Raw genomic sequence first — 20,006 nt, forward strand, 5'->3', positions numbered from 1 at the left:
TAAAACATTAATTTTTAATTTACAAAATAAGATTTTTTTTAATATTAATAAAATCCTTTTTTTATTTAATACATACATTTTTTTTCCTAAATAAAAAAGTGATGGTTTGCCAGCTGTCATTTTATTTATGATCTGATTGGCTGAAAGATAGTTACATGGGTTACTATAATGTGGCAGTATGTATATGTGTATTATTAGGTTTGAAATTATAACTAAACTCTGAATAACAACCTCAGCCAGGAAAAATTGTTTCTAAAATGTTACCAAAATATTTTTTTAGAAATATTGCAAATTTTCCAATAACCGTTAAAAATATTGCAGCAATGTTTCCGAAATGTCCAAATGTTGCCAAAATGTTACTGAAACCATTTTACCAAATGTTGTTACGATGTTCATATAACATATATTTGAAAATTTTTTGGCAACATTTAGGCAACGTTTCTAAAACATTACAAAGAATTAAATTCAGTCAACAAAATTGTTGTGGAAAGATTTCTGTAACATTTTGGCAACATTTTTGGAATTGTTTCTGGAGAGTCATTAAAATATTGATAAAATAAATACGTCTGCTCTATATCAAAAATTTTAAATACTCACCAGAGAAAATTTATTTTATCAATGTTTTAATGACGTTCCATCAACGTTTTCAAAAATGTCAAAATGTTTCCGCAACATTTTCGTTAGCTAAAATAAATTTTTTGTAATGTTTATGAAGGGTTGGGTTGCTAAAATGTTGTCAAAAGATTTTCAAACATATGTTGTAACAATATTGTGATGACATGCAGAAAACTGGTTTCAGTAACATTTTGGAAACAGATCTTGCTGGCTGGGGTACGTAATTGAATTTTTATTTGTCAATTATTTTCGATGTATATTAAGCATGTTAAAACATCAAATTGTTCTATGTATACGGTGTATTTTATAATACTTTTGATTTGATTCAAGTATAAAATTCATCAATACCAATACAAACAAAAGATGAACATGCGAAGCGCGCTTTACAACATTAGTATCAGTATTAAAACCCATTTTTCTGGTTATACACAATTTTGATTTGAGTTATAATTTGGACAAATATAAAATCATAATTACTGTAAATGTAGTTTTCTGGTATATTTAGGATAACAAAAGTTGCAATAATTGTTTTAAGAAAAGTCAGTTACTGCACATATAAAAAATTAAACAAATCTATTGAAGTCACATAACAGTATATCAGATGATCAGATCTCAGCCAATCAGATCACGAACAAAATGCTTCAACATAGCATTTATTAGTTTTTTTTATTTTTTATTTTATAAGAGAGAATTGTTTTTGAATTCTTCATATTTGTCTATGAAATAATCAATATCAAATATTCATTCTATTAAATGCGTATTTACAAGTATAATAATTTACAAATTAATAAATTGTTAAATCAGTTTCTAAAACTATAATTATAAAATTATATTATATCTAAGTTACCTATATAATGTTCAAAAATTTCGCGCTCGCTCGACATAACCGAGCAACGTTGCCAAGTTCAGGACGTTTGCCATTTCAGTCAAAACATGAGTAATTTTTTCTACCTAACTATCCATTTTCTCTTAAAAATGCCTGGATATGTACTATTTTTGAAACGAATTATAAATACTCCGATTATAATTAATCTAAAATACGTTTATTAACCGAAAAATTTTGCATGTGATTTTCATAATTTTAAGTAGTGTAGGTACGCTTTCATTTTAATAAATTAATTTCTCTAAAAATTGCTTGGATTTCCCTGCTAGGATTTCATTCAAATATTTGTGTTTATTTTCTCTACACATGTTTAAATTTCAAGACAATCGCTTGTTTTTTATTTTACCGGAGAACATCCTTTACAATGGCAATAACTCAAGCAATTTAGCGTGAAATGCGCGAGCAACACACACAGCAATTCTGCTCTGGCAATCTAGCAGGTGTTTATAGTCTGTGCTGAACAGAAGGTCCGCGAGCGAGCAGCACACGACACTAGCAGTACACAGAGACCGCTCGTTACTCGTTTAAAAATAGTTGAGTACTACAAGGTATACGGACAGCTAGTCAGTGGGATGCGTTACCTTGGATTTTCGTATTCTTTCGAAAGCTGTCCGGTCTCTAGGAAGAATATTTGCATCTGACAAGTGTATCGATTCGACGCCAATCATTGAGAGATAGATTGGAACAATTACAGATAATAGAATGGCTTCGAGAGTCACCTTGCAACAGGCCCTAGGTACCGATGGCAGCGATTTCCAGCACAGACAGAAAGTCGCCACACATTATCAAATCAGGTGGGCCCGTCGACAATAAATAAAAAAAAAATATCCCCGACCGTCCGTTTACCCTCGCTCTCTACAATTTTAGCCTTGCCAAATATGACTACTCATTGATCACACACTTCCAATATTCATGCAAGCCAAATGCTGCCTGTTTTGTCGTGTTTTCGAACATATTGTTACAGAAAACTCACGATTTTCGCCACAACCGTCCGCCTCATTGCTCTTTTTAATTATCATAACTATGATTTATTTGTTTTCAGTGCCATGAACAAGTCAAGACTGAAATATTGTATGGTTTTTCATTATGTATTATTTTCTGTTATGCTGGCCAAATTGTCAGCTGATATTTTAGACCGTTTGAATATATTTATTTTAGAGATAGAAGAGCTTCAAATACCTCAGGTAATTCATTGTTTAACAGACATGAGATTGTTTCTTAGTTGCTCACTATTCTAATTTTAATTTCTTATTTTTCAGCCCTTGTGGTGGGAGTATATATGGTGCATAAGTTTGTTTTTATCATTCCTTGGACTACCAGCTATCAAAACAAACAAAATAAAATCTCTCAAGCAATACATGATTGGTATTGTAATACTTGGGGTTGGACCTATTTTATACGCAACTATATACTACTTTAAGGATGTTTATGAATATTTAATGGATGGTGACAAAGCAAATATTCAAGTGTGGCAGGTAAAATTTATTAATAGTCATATTTTTCAAGAAAAATTATTCATTTTTGTTCTATAACATTCATTTTGCAATTACATTTTTCAGGGCTACCCATATGGTGTTTTATGGTATGGTTTTATTCTTGCTGCATCTCAAGTCCATGGCTTTACCTTATACTTTTCATATAATCTGTTGATGGCATGGCAAAATAGAAGGTCTAACTAATGATTTTCCATGCATTCTGTAAATAAAAATATTTTTTAAGCTGCTAATGTAGGTGCAATGCAAAGCACAATTGGAAACTGTCAATTTTCAACAATTTATATGTCATCAAGCATATAAAAATTATTTTTTTTAATAAAAACGACTTCCAGAACTTTTAAAATTATAGCAGTAAGAAATTATATTTTATAATAAATGAAAGGGTGATAAAATTTGAAAAATCTAAAAGATGTAAGATTTTGTAAATACATTATTAAAAAAATGAAAATATTACTCCAAGTGATTTCAAATACTTTTCATAGTCAGAGCATGTAATAAACCTAACTCCATAATTATCATACTTATGTAAAGACACGTCTGTCAGCAATAAGTCGCACGACATTTAGCAAGTATTTCTCATGTCAAGATATTTCTGTCAAGGAGAGTATAGGCCTTTCATGGTTTTCTTTGTTATTTCAGTTTGATTTAGGTGAGGTAAGTCGAAAAAAAAAGAAAAGAAAAAGTAGTAAAGTGTTTGGAACGTTTTGTAAAAGACCCGCGAGACGATACGGACGACGCCTGGTGTTTCCCACGCGATGTCAAGGTTTGCGCTATTGCACACTCGTATGTTTCTCCCTTCGAATCTCTATCCTCTTCTACTCAAAGTGTTTCAAGGCTCAAGTACTGCTCCCAGTCTCGTCACGTTTTGCGCCACATAATACATTCAGTTTATCCTTGTCTGCTTCGCGTGCATCGTCACGTATATTGTATTTTGTCCGTTGCACCGTCTCTCTCTCTCTCTCTCTCTCTCTCTCCTTTTCCCACTCACTACGCTCTCTTGTCGTTGCCGCCACCGTCACTGCACACTCTCTTCGCTAATCGTGCGTGTGTCTCTGCTACTTTGCGCTGCGCGAGTCTGTTTATGTGGGTGCGCGATTCTGGTTGCGTCGTGAAAACAATTGTTTTTCGTGTTCCCTCGTCAGCCGTCAAGACTTGGTGAAAGTCTAGTGACGCAGGTGTTGGTACAAGTACAATAGTGAATCCACGAAGAGCAAGAGAGGAAAAGAGAAAGAAATAGTCTAAAGTTTCTTGTCTGTGGCGTTAAGTTGGAGTTCTTGGCCTCTTGGAGTTACTGTCGCTACCCCACAGCAACGTCTTTCTCTCTCCCGCACTGTCTCTGTCTCTTCGATATATCTCTTTCCGTCACACACTCCCCCGCTGTGTATACGTTTATCTCTGAGTGAGTTTCGGGCGGCATACAGCGAAATAACGCGCGCTAGTGCAGAGAGGAGTAAAAAAAGGAGGACGCGGCGGTAGTGGCAGCGTTGACCGTTCAGAGCAGCGAAGGAGTAGCTATAGAGAAGAAGACGAAGAAGAGGAAGAAAAGTAACAAGCTGTGTGCGGTCAAGCTGGGCTCGACGCTAGGACTGCGCGAAGACCTATCACTCTCCAATCCGATGTGCTGCGTTTTCGTGTTTTCACACACGTTGTAGTGACAGAGGATGGATTATTCGAGCTGCATTTTTCGGCCGCTCCGACCCTACCGGCCGTATTTATGAGAAAAAAAATAGTGCGTCAACAACAACGACGAAGAGTTGTGTTGCTGTTGCGTTGTGTGAGTAGTTACGAGAGAGCTGGAAAGGACTTTGGCCCCGCAACGACAATATACAGCTACTGCAGAGAGAAAGAAAGAGAGAGCGCTTCCTCTTTCTCTCTTGTCTGCGCACCTTGCAACAAAAGCTTGTACACGCCGACAACAAAAGATTTGTTACTGCTCTGCTACTGACGCGAGGGCAACCCAGTCGTCACCATCGCCGAGTGCCGAGGACCTCGCTGCTCGCTGGCGACAGCGCCGGTCAAAGTGGCTCCCACGGAGTGCGTTGATCGTCGAGGCAAAATTGGCTCTAACACGGATCCCGCAATGGTCATACGGTACAGAATAACAATTGCTTACCTATCCTCTCTTTCTCCTTTCTCTCTCCTCACTCGATCTGTTTTGCTCTCGTTCGTCGCTTCTATTTTCGACCCTTCCGCCTTTTTCGTCGCCATTCCCATTCTTCTCAGTTCTATGGCTGATTTCACACGACTAAAATAATGTATTTCTTTTCCTCTAAGATCTCGACTTTCTCCAATTTTAATCAACTAAATTAAAGATGTGCTGCAAGCTTATTGTTTTAGCATTGAAAATTCACTGTTTTTTTCTTACAGTGTATTTTATAAATAAGCCTCATTGAATACATACAATTCACTGATAAACATGTAAATAGAAAGTATAATATTTACTGTTGTGTTGTGCTCCAAATAAAATTCAATTTTTTTTAACTATAAATAAGTTTCTTTTTGCTATGAATGTAATAATGTTCTCTATGTCTATTAGTGCATGACCATGTGCCATTGTCATAAATAACAGAAGCTATGTACATTCTATCACAGTTGGATGTGGGTCTTTAAATTATTGTCTAATTCTAACGAAGCAGTTTAAGCTCTCTGGCATTTTCAGCTTACCATAATAACATATGTATTTATACTTATGAATTAGATACAAAACATTTATTAGATAATACAATTAATTTGAATAGCTTATGTTCTCAAATGATTAGAAATGACTTAATCCTGTAATAAAGTAATTTCTAATTAATTTGTAATTAAGTATATATTTTGTGACAACTAACCATTAATAGTAACCCGTAAATTGAAAGATTTTCAAGTATTAATGAAAATATAGTTAACTTATACAATTTTAATGGAATTGTTAACGTTGAGAAATCAAAGACTTAAAATTACTTTACCTAATATTTGTACAAAATGTAAAGAGTTAATTATCTAAACTGGAATATTAGTTTACATAACTAATGTAGTTATAGATCATGTTTTATAATTGATTTATTTTTTTTAATTTGCAGGTCGGATGGTGGCAGCAGCGAAAGCCCACTTCTTGTAGAAGAGGGTGAGGCTGTTGGCCAACCTCACAGTCCTCACAACAAAAATAGTCATAGTAACAGTAACGTACATCCTCGCGGTGCCCAGAGTCATCACCATGATAAGCCTAAACAAGCAGTAAAATATGGAGAACTAGTCATTCTTGGGTAAGTCTTTTAAAACTGGAGACATAACTGTATTAGAAAGACAAAATATATTTCCAAAGGTCAGTGATTTCTTATCTCAGGAAATCCTGATAGTCAAGGCTTTGTTATCAGTAACAATTGAATTACATCTAAAACAAAGCTTGCTCAATTTCAACCAGCTTTCGACACTTTCATGGAAATAATGACAAAGAAAATATATTATATACAATATATTATTACAAAAAATAATTGTTATTAAAAAAAGTTGATTATTTAAAAATATTTTACGAGATTATTTATATCAATCTCTACAGTGTTCTAACTTATATTTGAGGATTGAATTTCACTTTTTTTATTGCATTTTTAAGAACTTAAGCTCAATTTCCGCAACCACGCTCAATTACATAAATCAACGCCTACTTTTCGTAACTGTGATTGTGGTCAATGGCTTCTTAAAGAAAATTCGCTCAACAAAGCTGAGTGACCGACAAGCTAGTAATTGGATCACAAATCCAATTTATAGAGCTGTAAAACTATTACCAAGAATTTTGCAAAATATGTAGCATATATCTAGTGAGAAGCCAAACTATTTTCGTTTAATATTCAGATGAATTTTCATTTTCACTTTTATTTGCTAATTATATTGAGGGCGCTTATTTCTGATTTATTCAAAACGAGTTCACGCCGTATTCTACTGTTCTTAGTTCCACTTACTATATTGATGTCTTTTCTCTATAGCGTTGCGGTATAGTGGTTTCGTCTATAGCGTTCCGAATAGATTTATTTTTCAAATATCTTTAATATTCCTTAGGTATTTTTCAAAAATATTTAATACTCTTTGTCAATAAGTTACTCAAGAAAAACGTTCTTCCATCATCTTTTTTTAGATAAAAAATATTCCTTTTTTAACATTTTTTGCGTAAAATGACGAGGGTGGTAAGTAGCATTCAAGTTTCGATTAGATAAATAAATAAAAATGACGATTTCTAAGAGAAAAAGTCTAATAGCACTTTCATTAGTTTTTCAATGGCAAAGAATAAACATACAAAGGAATAATTTACCGAACACTGCACCTCAAAAGCAAAGAAATATAAAAAAAATAATAATTAGATAAATAACTAATATTATGAGTTATTTAACTTAAAATGAAAATTGTTTTGCACGTACAGATACAACGGTTTTTTACCACCTAGTGATCGCGGCAGAAGAAGAAGTAAATTTGTCTTGTACAAAAGACCTGTGGCTAATGGTGTCAAGCGTAGCAAACATTACGTCGTGAAAACGCCTCATTGCTCTCAAGCCATTTTAAACACAAAACAACACTCAATCTCGTATACACTATCCAGAACACAAGCTGTGATCGTAGAATACACTGAGGACGAGAATACAGACATGTTTCAGGTACATTATTTTTATTATCATTATTTTTCTAGAGCAGCTTAATTATTTGAATGATTGTCGATTTATGATGGATAGATTGGAAGATCGTCGGAGTCACCTATCGATTTCGTTGTAATGGATACTTATCCCGGAGGTGGAGAAGCATCTGCCTCGAACGAAGGACGAGTAGCTCAGAGTACCATTAGTAGGTTTGCTTGTCGAATATTAGCCGATCGTTCCGATCCCAAAGTGGCTAGGATCTACGCAGCTGGCTTTGACGGCTCCAGAAACATTTTCTTGGGGGTAATTATCAACCTCTGTTCATTTGTAAATAAAGAATTGTCAGTGCGGAGAGAATGGTAGATGTTACAATACGCTATTGTAGGAAAAAGCAACCAAATGGCAGGAAAATCGAGAAATAGATGGACTGACGACTAATGGCGTTCTGATTATGCACCCTCGGGGGCAATTTTGTGGCGGCGAAGCACAGTGCGGTTACTGGCGTGAAGTTAGCGTGGGTGGTGGTGTTTTTTCGCTTCGAGAAAGCCGAAGCGCCCAACAGAAAGGCAATGTCGTCGAAGATGAAAATAACATACTTCAAGATGGTACCCTTATCGATCTTTGCGGAGCTACATTATTGTGGAGGTCAGCTGAGGGCCTTGCCAAATCACCTGTAAGTTGTGGCTAACATATAGCTACTCTGAATTCAACTATTATAGCTTACCTGCTAAACTGAACAAATAAATATCGGATCTTTGGACACGATCAAAGTTGATTATAATACTGTGTTCAGACGAAGCATGACTTAGAAGAGCTGGTCGATGCAATAAATGCCGGCAGACCTCAGTGCCCTGTTGGTCTCAACACTCTCGTGATACCACGAAAGGCTGCCTCGGATTCAGCTCAGCAGCAACCATACGTATACCTTAAGTGTGGACATGTACAGGGCCATCACGATTGGGGTCAAGAGAAAGATAAGGCTACAAGAAGATGTCCAATGTGTTTAGTTGCTGGTCCAATTGTCAAATTGTGCATGGGGATTGAACCAGCTTTTTACGTTGACAGTGGTCCACCAACGTATGCATTTAGTCCGTGCGGGCACATGGCTACTGAAAAAACTGTAAAGTGTGTATTTCTCCTGACTGATATTTAAGGATATTCAAAAATAATAGAAAATATTGATAATAAGTATATATTGACTGGAATGTTTCAGATATTGGGAAAAAGTTGCAATACCACATGGCACGAATGGTTACATTGCAATTTGTCCTTTCTGTGCAGTACCACTAGAAGGATCACCGGGCTATGTTAAGCTTATATTTCAAGATCACGTAGATTAAAGTTTTCAACGTGCCGTAAGCTTGTGAGAAAGCTCTGTACAGAAGTCATTAATTTTTTTACCCTGACTAAACTTTTCGTTAGTCACGGTAACGATAGAGCCTTATCATGCGTAAATTATTGAAATAGGTTTTTCAAACTATACAGTTGCGTAGAGTGCCACAAATTTTTCAAGCGAATAATCCTTTTTTTAAACTAGCATCTGCTGATCGATTATTTTTTACGAAAGCTACTGTCAAACTATACCTGCCATAAAACAAAGACAGCTCTGCTGAAATCTCACGTAGTTTAAGCCTGGAAGTTTCCTTGATCAAGGCAATTAAACTACAACAGATATATTGCGGCATGGATAGGTTATCGTAATAAAACTATTGTTAAAAATCATTCGATTTATCTAAGTTTTTTTAGAAATTATGTCTGCTTTTCGATTTACATTGATTTTAGATGGTGTAATGCTTTTCTTAACGTAAAACTGGAATGACTATTCCTAAAAAAAATGTTATTTAAAACTTTTTTACTGCTGCAGTTTTGCTGCTAACTAAGTAGAAGCCTTACATTATAAAGTTTGAAAGAATTATCATATATGTACAAAGAAGCTGTGTTCTTACAATTACCTGATGAGCTTAGAATAATCTGAGCCAAAGACTCCATCAAATTCCATTTCCAGAAACAGCATTTTTTCCATTTATTTATCACCTAACCATGTGAATAAGAATGTATGTACAAGAGATAGGTGAATTTGTAACAAAATATAAGGCAAAAACATGTTGTTACAGTAAACTGTTTATCCAAAATTACAAATATATTATATACATTTTGGTCCTTGATGTTTAATTCTTGAAGATTGATTGCGACTCCAACAAACAACTTCTTATCTAATTATAAATTTTTACGTTGTTTGTAATATTACTCTATATATTTATTATACAATTTTTCACGTTAATGTAGAGTTGAAATGTGAATATTTTGTCAAAAATAAAACGCGGCAGAGCGGGCGAGAAGGTTGAAGAATATATCAATCATCAGGGAATTGTATATTACAACACGTAGAGACTGACGATAACAATAATGAAATAAGTAGTAGAATTCAGTATAAATTTTTTTGTACAGCAGTAATTATACTTTTAAAAAAAGACAAGAAATTCACATAAATACGAAGTTAATAAGAATGTCTAGTTTTCGTCCTTACTTTTTCCGTCTGAAAGTATTTTCCCTTCCAATTTAAAAGCTAAGTTGACGTAAATTAATGTAACTTAACGTTCACACAGCGTCGGAATATCAATAGCATAATTCTAGAGTATCACATGGAATCCACTTTGAACTTTCCAAAGCATCCCATAAGTTGTAATCTTGTTCGATAATTTCTCTGTTTGATTTATCGCCGTCGAATGGAATTGAATGTTCTGGAAAAAAAATTTAATTTATAATGAATTTATAATTGATCTTATTTCTGTAATGGTAAAATTTAGTTAGTGAGTAAGAATTTGGAATAAAACAAGATTTACGTCTACCAGGGATAGTGATTATTTCATGAATTATAAGTGTAATGTAATGCAGCGCCATTATATGATTTACATTACTTTTATCTAATGTAATGCAAATGTATTATACTTTAAGTATTGCATTAATGTCTGAAATGTCATTGTCGCAAATAAAACTGTACAGTTTAATAATAAATCTTCAGTACATACCGATCAGCTCTAGTTCATCTTCTTCGGGCTTACGATCAGACACATAGTTGCTGTATCCATCAGAAGTTGGTTCGCTTTCATAATAACCTTGCTGCCAAGCACTATAACTATTCCAGTATGAAGATGGGTCATAATAATTATAAGATTCTGAAGACATGCCTGATGAGTAGTCAGATGGAGCAGAATTTGAGCTGTAAAATTAATTTGATTGTATATAAAAAAATATATGTAAAAAAAAATTGAATTACTGAGAAAACTGTTGTGGCTTCAAATTTTTAATACTAAAATTTAACTTTTCACTTGCAACTTGACTTTTAAAGTGAATTGGAATCCATAATAACAAAAATTTTCAACTTACTCTGATACTTTATTCCAAGGACGAGGTACAGCATTGCAAATCTTCAGAGATTTTGTTCCAAGACCTCTGTATCCATTCATTGTGATCAAACTGTCTTTCTGTTCCTCCTCACTGGCAAATCTGACAAAACCATAACCTTTGCTAAAGCCTGAACTGTCCAATATTACCTTAGCTGTTCTGATAGAATTGTACTTTGCCGCGAATAGTCTGTACAATGAGTAGTCATCAACATCTGTTGAGAGATCTCCTACCCAAATGCTGTACTCCCTTTCTGCAGCGGGCTTCCCAGTTGTACTGGCATGGTTTAGACGAAATCGCACTTGCTGTAGAAAGAAAAAAATAGCAAAAATTTAGATATATCACAATATTATATACTGTTGTTCTATATCATAAAATATCACTAATGTGATTTCAAAATAATACTATTAACTGTTATAACACTGACAGGCATAATTAATTTATAAATAAAATGAAGCTACAATTCTATAAATCATAAAGATTATTATTTAAAGATATAATGGGAGTTTTAATAATAAATAAATTCTTACAAAAACTTTATAATTCATTTTACTACCCCAAATTAAGAAGAATAATATCATGTCAAAGCAAATCCTAAGTCAATATACTTGTACATCAACACATTCACTTTCGCTTTGTATAAGACTTACTGGACTAGATCCTGGAACGGGTTTCCCATTTAATTTATGCATTGCATCAAGAGCCATTTCATCAGTTGGAAAATGAACAAAACAATAACCAGCAGGTTCTCCAGTATACCTATTTCTCATAACTTTAACTATTTGGGGCTGTTCGCCCATTTTATGAAATGCATTCATGATAAAACTTTCTGTCATGTATGGTTCAAGCTGAAAGTATAATAATTACAACTTTCAGGTTTTCATCAAACATTACATTGTCAATTCAAGTTTGTAATCAGGTGAAATTAAACATTCTCCAGCAAAGCAATTGTCTTAATAATACATTTCATTTTGAATGGTTGATATTTTCTGAATAAATTTTATTGACTTAATAGAGGTTAGAAATGACAAAGTATGTTATGACTAAAATATAACTCTTTTTTTCAAAAGGTAAACTGAAGAAGAGTGAAAATTAAATGCACACATAAAAAAATAGATAATAAAAATATATTCTTACCCCTCCCATCCATAATTGACACAATACCATCGGGACGGACATAGTTGCAGTCTTGTCTTAAAAACGTAAGCTATTAAACTGAATGTGATTTAAACTAATGATTTATAAGTCACTATTTGAGAAAACTTTTAAAAGTATATCCTGCAACTTGAAATATCGAGGAAATTTAATACTCTAGAATACTAGATTGTTTGACAACAATCCGAAACGTACAAAACAGACTAAATTACCAGCGGCGCAGTCATTAGATGCGATAGACAGCTTATAGTGATTTTATTGGCTCATAAAAAAATACATTTCCAGATTACATATGAATTTGCCTTCAAGTCAGATACGAAATTTGAATTTAATTTACTTTTTTTTTTAATTAAAATCTTACAATTTATACTTTGAATAAATTTTACGATATTATAAATATAATACTTAAATTATTCGAATCTAATAGAATATCAACGGAGTACGGACCATACATATGAATGTTTAACTTCTTTGAGAAGAATTTGAATAGCCTTATTATTTAACATACATTCCCAAAAAACGTGTTTAATGGAGTCCTTAAAAAATACACATTACAAACGTTACTAGTAACGATATCTTTACGAAATAGCCAAAGCCATTTAGCCAATAGGCATTTGCAATAATTGCATTATTCGGAGTAGAATGGCCCTCTGATCGTTTTGCATGCACGTATTCCGGCGCTCTCTCTTAATCAAGTCACGTTTTTAAGGTGCCCGATGCAGCGATTCTATTAAAAAAACTATTCGTTTATGCAAAAACTTTATAATAGCTTATTATTTATCGGGTAAATAATGAAATAACAATGTAAATTATCAAAAGCGTTTGTATATTTTCATTTTTAAAATGTAAATTAGTCTTATATTTATTACACTTATTTATAAAACAAATGTACACTTTTACGTTTAAAATATTCCTATACGGTACCTGTGAATTTATATTACGTGCTAAGATTCTGATAAAATATCTTCTAACGTTTTGTCATCATGAAGAGGAGAGTGACCTAATGTAGGATCGCTCTCCAGGAACTCTCGAAGTTCAGATTCTAAGTCATTAACTCCAGATGCTTCTGTTGTACTTAGCATAGATGAAGTTTGACTTTGTCCCAACACAATTTGCATTGGTAATTGCCCTTGCCTTACACTATTCATATCCAAAGACATTGACATTGGCATCATATTGTTAGCCTCTTGATTTGAACTATTTTCTTGGATTATTGAGTTTTCCGTTACAATCGATGGATTATGTGTAATTGGTTCTACTTCCATTGGTTCTGGTCCGCCTAGAGGTCCAGCAATTCCCATTGCTTTCCTTAATCCATCAACTGGCGCAATAGCAGATGGCGGCAATTTCTTCGCAATATTCGTCAAATTTTCAGTAATTTTGTCAGCTAGTATTACTTCTGATTCCGATGGTTTTTGTATGTTTGCTAAATGTTGAGGAGGAGGGGCAGATAATCGCTCGTGTTGCGTCTGTCTAAGATTATTAAGCATGTTTGAAGTTTCTTCAAGATTACTTTGCAGTGTAGAACGCTCATCACTGGCTTTTAGTTCTTCTTCTGCAAACAAAACGAAAACAAAGTATTAAAAACGTGTTTTATTAATGTCACAAAATTATTAATTAAATTATACAAAAAAACTCTACCTAAATTTTCCAGGAAGTTAATGTCAATGCCGATTTCTGATAATGTTTTCAGTTGATCTAGATCAACTTTGACTTTTTCTACTTGAGGAATGTTACGATTAACATCTTGAGTTGGCTTTTCAAGTAAATGTTTAATCTTTTCTTCTTCTTCTCTAAGCCTTCGTTTTTCTTCCAAAACTTTTTTAGTTTTTCTGTGTTCACCATTTGTTAAAATGTCCAATAAATCATCTACCATAGTCAATGTGTAATCGCAGTCTTTAGCAAAGTCAAGAATGGATTCAGCGTACTGAACAGCAGTCTCATCACCATATGTTTGATATACTATATCTGATTCTTCTTTTGTGAGATTTGAAAATGTTGAGTCATAACTTGGAGCATATGAACCAAATGCTCCATAATACAAAGGTTTAACTGGTTTGGACAAGTTTCTTCTATCTTCTCTAAATCCAGCTAAAGCTCCTGTACCATGACTTAATTTCCCTATTAATTGTCCTAAAGAAACAGGTCTCTGATTTGTACCTGGAATCACTCCATCTCCAGGTACTATAATTTGTAGACTTGTTGTACCATCTTTCTTTTGCCTTAAAAATCCCATTTTTGAACTAACTCGTTTGAGGCTCAACTTTTCAGCTGCAGATTTAGCAGCACCACGCGCTTGTTTCAGAATTTCGTCTGGGGTCAAATCATCTGGAATTGCTTCAAATTTAGTGAGGTTTGCTAATCTCATTTTTCTCTGATTTTCTTTCCTCAATTCCTCAGCTTCCTCTATTTGTTCTTCCTGTTCTCTCTCTTTCTCAATTTGTTCTTCAGTAATGTGAACATCTGGATCTTCAATACCTAATTCAAAACCAAGTTCATCCTTAGTTAGATCTTGCATATATACCAAAACTGATCTTAATTGTTTAAGCTTGTCAGGTATAGTCATTTTAAGACCAACATGTAGCAACTTTTTAGCAGCTTTGTAATAAATGGTATCAGGATGATTGTAGGTCATAGCATTATCACACATAAGTTTGAAATCTTCTACGAAATCATTGAGAGTTTGATAATTATTATCATCTATTTTCTGTTTAATTGTACTAAAATCCATAGGATTTAAAATGATCTGAGAATACCCAGGAGCAATGCTATCTGTAACCGGCCATGCAAAAAATTGTTGTGGATCACGTTTTTCCATTGACCTGTGTACAGAAAGTAGTTTAATATTTTATTTCACAGAGTTCTAATATTACATATAGTATTTGATGAAGTAAACAAAAAATCAATATTGAATTGTTACCTAAGTAAATGCTCTAATAGTCTCTGAAGTGGAGTTCTTTCTGCAATTTTTTTGAGAACACATGTTCGTGGTTCTCTATGCGGAGACAATCCACTACTTGCAATAGGCTGGCTTAAGGTCCTTATTTCATTATTTGATGATAGTATAGGCTTCGAGGATAGAATTTGATGAGTGGCATGTATTTTTTTAGGTATTTCTGCAATACTGTCGTCGCCATCACCAACTGACTCTTGACTGGATTCCTCTCTTTTCCTTTTTTTATCTTTGTGATGATGCTTATGCCTCTTATCCTTCTTTTTCTTCTTTTTCTTTAATTTTTTGTGACCTAGATACCTGTCATACTCTTGTTCTCCTGGAGTCACTGAATAATTGACCAGCTGCTGCTGGTAATACTGAGATAACATTGCTGATTGATGAGGAGAATCACTGCCTGCGTGTTCCGGTGTTGGGTAACTCCCTCCTACTTTTAATATTAATTTCAAGGCCGGTGGTTTTTCTGGAGTAAGATAGAGAGCTTCACCTGAAACAGAAAGAAATCAGATTGAGTACTTATATTTGCTTCAATGTGGAGTCCGAATTTGGAAGTGAAATGACATTGATCTTAATCACGAAAATAGTCAAGCCTAACAAATTTCAGCAGTTCAGCTTTCAAATATAGCGTAGTATTTCTACCTCATAAATAAAAATTTGCACTCATCCCGTCAGGCGGAGCGATATTAGCTAATTAAAAAGCGAGCTATCGAAATAACGAGGGATAACTGATAGATTTGAGTGTGGTAGCGGCGCCCCCGGAAAAAAAGTAAGAGGGGAAGGAAACGAGGGAAAAAAAGGGAGACGGTTGGAGTGGCGTCAGTTGTTGCAGCCGCGGCTTGGACAGCACGCGAGTGGCGGAAGGAAGGAAGAGAGGGAGGTAGGGAGGGTCGCTCGGCCGGACGAACGAACGGCAAAAGGAGGAAAGAGATATAAAAAAACTCCGCTTAACGCTGAACGTCGGGTTTGCGCCCTGGCAGACGGCTGCGCGGCATTCAGACGCAACTGAGCGCGTTTCCCTATGCGTTGTGGCGCACGGATCTCTCTCTTTCTCTCACCTTCGTGTCTCCCTCGCTTGTGCTTCTTGTGTTTCTTGTGCTTTTCGGAGCCCATAATACGGGCGTCCAGACGTCACTGCTCCAGCTATTATGCTGCACGAAGCAAATGTACAGACTGCACACGTTCGAGATTTTGGATTGATTTGTTGTGGTTGAACGTGATACAACGCGCAGTTGTCCAGTAGCGAGAAGCTATACACAGACACAATGCACTTGGCGAGCGAGCAGGCTCTCTTTAAGAGTACGGTATTTTCACCAGGCTCAACTTTCACACAGCGCGCGATATCCTCGTTCGCCTCTCTCTTTTAGCACACCTTTTGATTTTAGCCTATATTTCCCGTGCGTGCCGTGATTACTATCGCGCGTGGCGAGTAGCAACCAGCAGCATGCAACGCGACGGCCATTGACGACGTCATAAACGCCGCGTATACGCGCGAATCACTGTCTCTCTCTTGCGTGATCGCGTGCCATCTCTTTCTCTCTCTCTCACTCTCTCGCACTTTTTTTACCACTACCGCCTGCTCCAAGTTGCTCTTTGATCGCAGCTGCTACCGCTGCGGCAGTCTGCTCACCTTTAGTTTCAGATGTACATGTGTATTATCAGTGATTACGCGCTACACTTTATTTTCGTGTACGTGCGAGTGTGAGAGCGTGATATCGAAAATAGACGAGCCATGGAATAGAGAGAATACATATCTGAATGCGCACATTTGCGTGCGTAAGCAGTAGTGACCGTCACAGACACTGTAACAGTTTCGTCGTAATGCTTTTTGTTTTGTTTACTCTTGCGTCTATCAATACAATGCAAGGATCATCTCTGTTTCACATCGATCCCATGCGTGTATTTTTCACGTGTTTTCGTATTTTTAACTTCTAGATTTTTGTTCTCTTACATAGCAGATTTATTACACGTTTTGCTCTGAGACATTAATCATATTATTATAACACGAAGCACGACTTAAACTACATCTACATTTATCACATTGCTTATGTTCAATAATGCTTTTTTTAATAATTAGTTCCATACTTAGTCAGAAAAACCATTAATTCTGTAAAATAATTTTTTAGTAAATTTATCGATTCACAAACTATACTAAGAAATTATCGTATTCTAAAATCTCGAAACTCATACAGTAGAGTTTTTACAAGCATAAAATGTAAATAAGTGACGATTAAAAGTAAATTAAACCTTGTTTAACTGTAATTAACAATCATATGCTGATAGAGAGTTTTTACTTCAAAAAACTTGCTCCATGCAAGAAAAAATAGAGCAAGCTTATTTTTCAGTGTAATTTAAGCATATTAAAAATAATCGTTTTTACCCGTTTGTTATCTATCACAAGTGAAATGTTTTTCTTTTCGTTTTTAAAACGAACGCTTAGTAACAAGTCATGCTAATTTTCGTGACAAATGCTAAATTTAAACGTCAATCAGCAGTATATTGTCACTGTACAGTACAATTCGCACGCAATTCGTTTAGCAAAAACGACCTTGACTCATATCGTGTTTGAATCATGCTCTTTGTGCGTTGCAATAATCAATAAAGCGAAATAATTGCACCAACCAATGCGGTCATCTCAGAAAATTTGATAAGGGAAAATATGACGTACCCGAATAAAAAAAAGGAATCACATGCATGCGTTCGGAGAAAGTCAAGTGCTGCAATTGTTGTCAAGGGTAAAGCCCACAAGATGCCTTTATAAGGCATACCTATTCGTGCATTCCCTCTCGGTGACACACACGTCCTTCGCCTACTCCATTCGCTGTCTACAAATATACAAACGCATGCAGCAGACATATCGGAGCAGAGAAAAGGAATCTCGCAAGGCAAATCAAATAACGACGAATCCGAGCACGAGGTAACCTGGAGCTTACCGTAATTTGGCGAGGTCTAAAGCCCACAGCCTCCACAAATCCATACACGTCGGATGTCAGAGGCACGTTGAACGCATCGATCGTGGCTGTCGAGTAACGAATAAAACTCCAACCAGACACATCGAGACGGCGGATGAGAATTGAGACTCGACAAAAAACGAAATCTCGGGCGCGGGGCGAGCCGACAGACTACATAGTCGGTTTTCTGAGGTATACATGTATATGTCCACGGTGGAGTAGTGTAGCCGGCGCCGCCGTGCCAGCGCACCTATGCTGTATGCCGAGCGTACGTACCCTCCTCGCAAAGCAAGCGGACAAGCAAGCAGCACGCGTATATATCGCTCTTTCATAAAGGCCTCCTTTGTCTCGCGCGCGCAGCTCTTGCTCTCCCTCCCTCTCACTCTCTGCTCGGCTTCTTCGTTTCCATCTCTCTCTCTCTCTCTCTCTCTCTCTCTCACTACCTCGCTCTTGCACTGCAGCGCTATATACGCGCGTTGCAACGTACGAACCAAGCTGCAGCCAGCTAGCGCGCGTGATTGTCACCGTCAGGTGCAACCGAGACCCAGTGCTCCCTTTGTCGACATATATACGCTTATACTTTGTGACTTTACTGGCGCGCGCACTCCGATGTTCTTGCGATACTGTAACAATTATACGCTTTGCAGCTACTCTGTAGCTCTACTAACATTTCGAAGCTCGCTTAGATAAATGACATGTGTTAGTTTTAAAATAATATACCGCGGCGCGATCAATACCGTAGCAGCAGCACCAGCAGCAACTCCCAGAATGAATATAAATATATTAACTTACGCTAATACCCTATGTATTATTCAGATGATTATGAAACAGAGTGATAATAAAAGAAAATATCCTCTGCTTCAAAATATATGGCATATTAAACTAATCGTTATAAACGAAAACATTCAGAAAACTTTGCAAACAAAGAGAAGATGCACGGATTCTCTTTCTTTAACGCAAAAAAAAACAACTAAGATACATCGAAAAGAAAAAAGTAAAGCGGATCAAAATTCCTTCAAAATTGTAAGAAAAAGAAAGAAAAAAGTAGTCGAGCCTAACCTACCTCTGAAATTTTCGGTGGCAGTTGCACTCCTTTGTAATGTATAAGAAGCGAAGAGAAGAGCAGCCTTGCTCTTCGCCGGTTGTCCTCAAAGAGCCGTGTATGCGCGCACACGTAAGGGCAAAAGACCGGCGACTCCGGATCTGCCGCCGGCTCGTATACTGGGCGCAGCGGCGGCGGTGGTGCAAGATAAAGTATGCCAGAACAATGTCTCACAAGCAGACTAAAAAGCAAATGAAACGAAAACACGAGAGAGTGAGAGAGAGAGAGAAAACAGGACTTATTATACTCGTCGAGTGAGAGCGACACACTCGAAGGGCTAGTAGTATAGCCGATCGAAGGTGCAACTGCGAGTAGGCAGCGGCAGCAGCAACCGCGGCGGCGCGGAGGAGAGAGGGGTGTGCCAGCCACCTCTCTCACTCTTTCTCCCTCTTTACGTCTCGTTCTTGCACAAGCCCAATGCCGTATACGCGGAAATATATTTGTATGAGTGTGTGTGTGCGCGCGCGCGCTTCGAAGGAGTGTATATGTATATCTATAGATAGCGCACGCGGCGAAAATAGCTGCTTTACGCCACCGATCAGCTGGTCAGCCCCGACCGCGCAAAATAGCATATTATAGCATCGAAACGACCCTAACAGAAAAATGATTGATTTAAAAAAAAATATACCATTAGCTTCGTCTTAATTTGTACCACCTGAAAATTGCTTTTTTGAAATTTGTACCCTCCCCCTAAAATTAAAAAAAAAACGAAAAGAACGACATTTCGGAAAACTCATACTCTTAGCAGAAAAATGATTTATATCTTAAAAAAAAATACCATTAAGCATATAAAAATGATAAAAGAATAGCCGTGAAAATTATTACATAAATAACATCCAATGCGG

At 35.9% G+C, this 20,006-nt stretch overlaps 4 protein-coding genes and 1 long non-coding RNA gene across 12 annotated transcripts; 2 read left to right on the forward strand and 3 right to left on the reverse strand.

The window, feature by feature from the left end:
- The first annotated feature begins 1,834 nt into the window (after positions 1-1,834).
- LOC131669116 (protein jagunal) lies at positions 1,835-3,453 on the forward strand. Its single transcript, XM_058943755.1, has 4 exons — positions 1,835-2,292; positions 2,541-2,682; positions 2,758-2,973; positions 3,058-3,453. The coding sequence occupies exons 1-4, from the start codon at positions 2,201-2,203 to the stop codon at positions 3,175-3,177; spliced, it is 570 nt and encodes a 189-aa protein (XP_058799738.1). The 5' UTR covers positions 1,835-2,200; the 3' UTR covers positions 3,178-3,453.
- Positions 3,057-5,539, reverse strand: LOC131669117 (uncharacterized). Its single transcript, XR_009302343.1, has 3 exons — positions 5,396-5,539; positions 5,108-5,318; positions 3,057-3,193 (listed from the first exon to the last, which is right to left on the reverse strand). It is a non-coding gene; the product is annotated as an uncharacterized LOC131669117 (long non-coding RNA).
- LOC131669112 (protein pellino) lies at positions 3,571-10,616 on the forward strand. 2 transcript variants are annotated; one of them, XM_058943751.1, is made up of 7 exons: positions 3,571-5,085; positions 6,057-6,239; positions 7,388-7,619; positions 7,695-7,901; positions 7,984-8,271; positions 8,392-8,723; positions 8,812-10,615. In XM_058943751.1, the coding sequence occupies exons 1-7, from the start codon at positions 5,075-5,077 to the stop codon at positions 8,936-8,938; spliced, it is 1,380 nt and encodes a 459-aa protein (XP_058799734.1). In that variant the 5' UTR covers positions 3,571-5,074; the 3' UTR covers positions 8,939-10,615. The 2 variants fall into 2 exon arrangements, with proteins under 2 accessions (XP_058799734.1, XP_058799735.1); XM_058943752.1 differs by lacking the exon at positions 3,571-5,085 and adding an exon at positions 5,822-5,960 and having other exon boundaries at positions 8,812-10,616.
- On the reverse strand, positions 10,200-12,372 carry LOC131669115 (tRNA selenocysteine 1-associated protein 1-like). 2 transcript variants are annotated; one of them, XM_058943754.1, is made up of 6 exons: positions 12,141-12,372; positions 11,654-11,851; positions 11,178-11,308; positions 10,986-11,105; positions 10,628-10,818; positions 10,200-10,339 (listed from the first exon to the last, which is right to left on the reverse strand). In XM_058943754.1, exons 1-6 carry the CDS (start codon positions 12,180-12,182, stop codon positions 10,215-10,217), a joined length of 807 nt encoding a protein of 268 aa, XP_058799737.1. In that variant the 5' UTR covers positions 12,183-12,372; the 3' UTR covers positions 10,200-10,214. The 2 variants fall into 2 exon arrangements, with proteins under 2 accessions (XP_058799737.1, XP_058799736.1); XM_058943753.1 differs by having other exon boundaries at positions 10,986-11,308.
- Positions 12,373-12,970: 598 nt separating this feature from the next.
- Positions 12,971-19,496, reverse strand: LOC131669082 (bromodomain-containing protein 7). 6 transcript variants are annotated; one of them, XM_058943692.1, is made up of 5 exons: positions 18,042-18,978; positions 17,777-17,933; positions 15,079-15,598; positions 13,800-14,980; positions 12,971-13,713 (listed from the first exon to the last, which is right to left on the reverse strand). In XM_058943692.1, exons 2-5 carry the CDS (start codon positions 17,802-17,804, stop codon positions 13,103-13,105), a joined length of 2,340 nt encoding a protein of 779 aa, XP_058799675.1. In that variant the 5' UTR covers positions 17,805-17,933; positions 18,042-18,978; the 3' UTR covers positions 12,971-13,102. The 6 variants fall into 6 exon arrangements, with proteins under 6 accessions (XP_058799675.1, XP_058799676.1, XP_058799677.1 ...); XM_058943693.1 differs by lacking the exons at positions 17,777-17,933; positions 18,042-18,978 and adding an exon at positions 19,123-19,496; XM_058943694.1 differs by lacking the exon at positions 17,777-17,933 and having other exon boundaries at positions 18,042-18,977.
- Positions 19,497-20,006: the final 510 nt, after the last annotated feature.

This window comes from Phymastichus coffea, unplaced genomic scaffold (assembly GCF_024137745.1).
Source record: "Phymastichus coffea isolate CEN01 unplaced genomic scaffold, Cenicafe_Pcof_1.1 PCOF00087, whole genome shotgun sequence".
Taxonomy (NCBI): domain Eukaryota; kingdom Metazoa; phylum Arthropoda; class Insecta; order Hymenoptera; family Eulophidae; genus Phymastichus; species Phymastichus coffea.

Bases quoted from the DNA above. Each gene is read 5' to 3' on its own strand.
- LOC131669115 (XM_058943753.1), bottom strand. From the start codon at position 12,182: ATGTCCGTCCCGATGGTATTGTGTCAATTATGGATGGGAGGG. The intron at 11,852-12,140 runs GTAAGAATATAT...TTATACTTTCAG, and splicing joins GTCAATTATGGATGGGAGGG to CTTGAACCATACATGACAGA. The intron at 10,340-10,627 runs GTATGTACTGAA...TTTTTTTTCCAG, and splicing joins AGATGAACTAGAGCTGATCG to AACATTCAATTCCATTCGAC.
- LOC131669082 (XM_058943689.1), bottom strand. From the start codon at position 16,221: ATGGGCTCCGAAAAGCACAAGAAACACAAGAAGCACAAGCGAGGGAGA. The intron at 15,599-16,166 runs GTGAGAGAAAGA...TTTCTGTTTCAG, and splicing joins CAAGCGAGGGAGACACGAAG to GTGAAGCTCTCTATCTTACT. The intron at 14,981-15,078 runs GTAACAATTCAA...TTCTGTACACAG, and splicing joins CTATTAGAGCATTTACTTAG to GTCAATGGAAAAACGTGATC.
- LOC131669116 (XM_058943755.1), top strand. From the start codon at position 2,201: ATGGCTTCGAGAGTCACCTTGCAACAGGCCCTAGGTACCGATGGCAGC. The intron at 2,293-2,540 runs GTGGGCCCGTCG...ATTTGTTTTCAG, and splicing joins GCCACACATTATCAAATCAG to TGCCATGAACAAGTCAAGAC. The intron at 2,683-2,757 runs GTAATTCATTGT...CTTATTTTTCAG, and splicing joins AAGAGCTTCAAATACCTCAG to CCCTTGTGGTGGGAGTATAT.
- LOC131669112 (XM_058943751.1), top strand. The intron at 7,620-7,694 runs GTACATTATTTT...TATGATGGATAG, and splicing joins AGAATACAGACATGTTTCAG to ATTGGAAGATCGTCGGAGTC. The intron at 8,724-8,811 runs GTGTGTATTTCT...GGAATGTTTCAG, and splicing joins GCTACTGAAAAAACTGTAAA to ATATTGGGAAAAAGTTGCAA.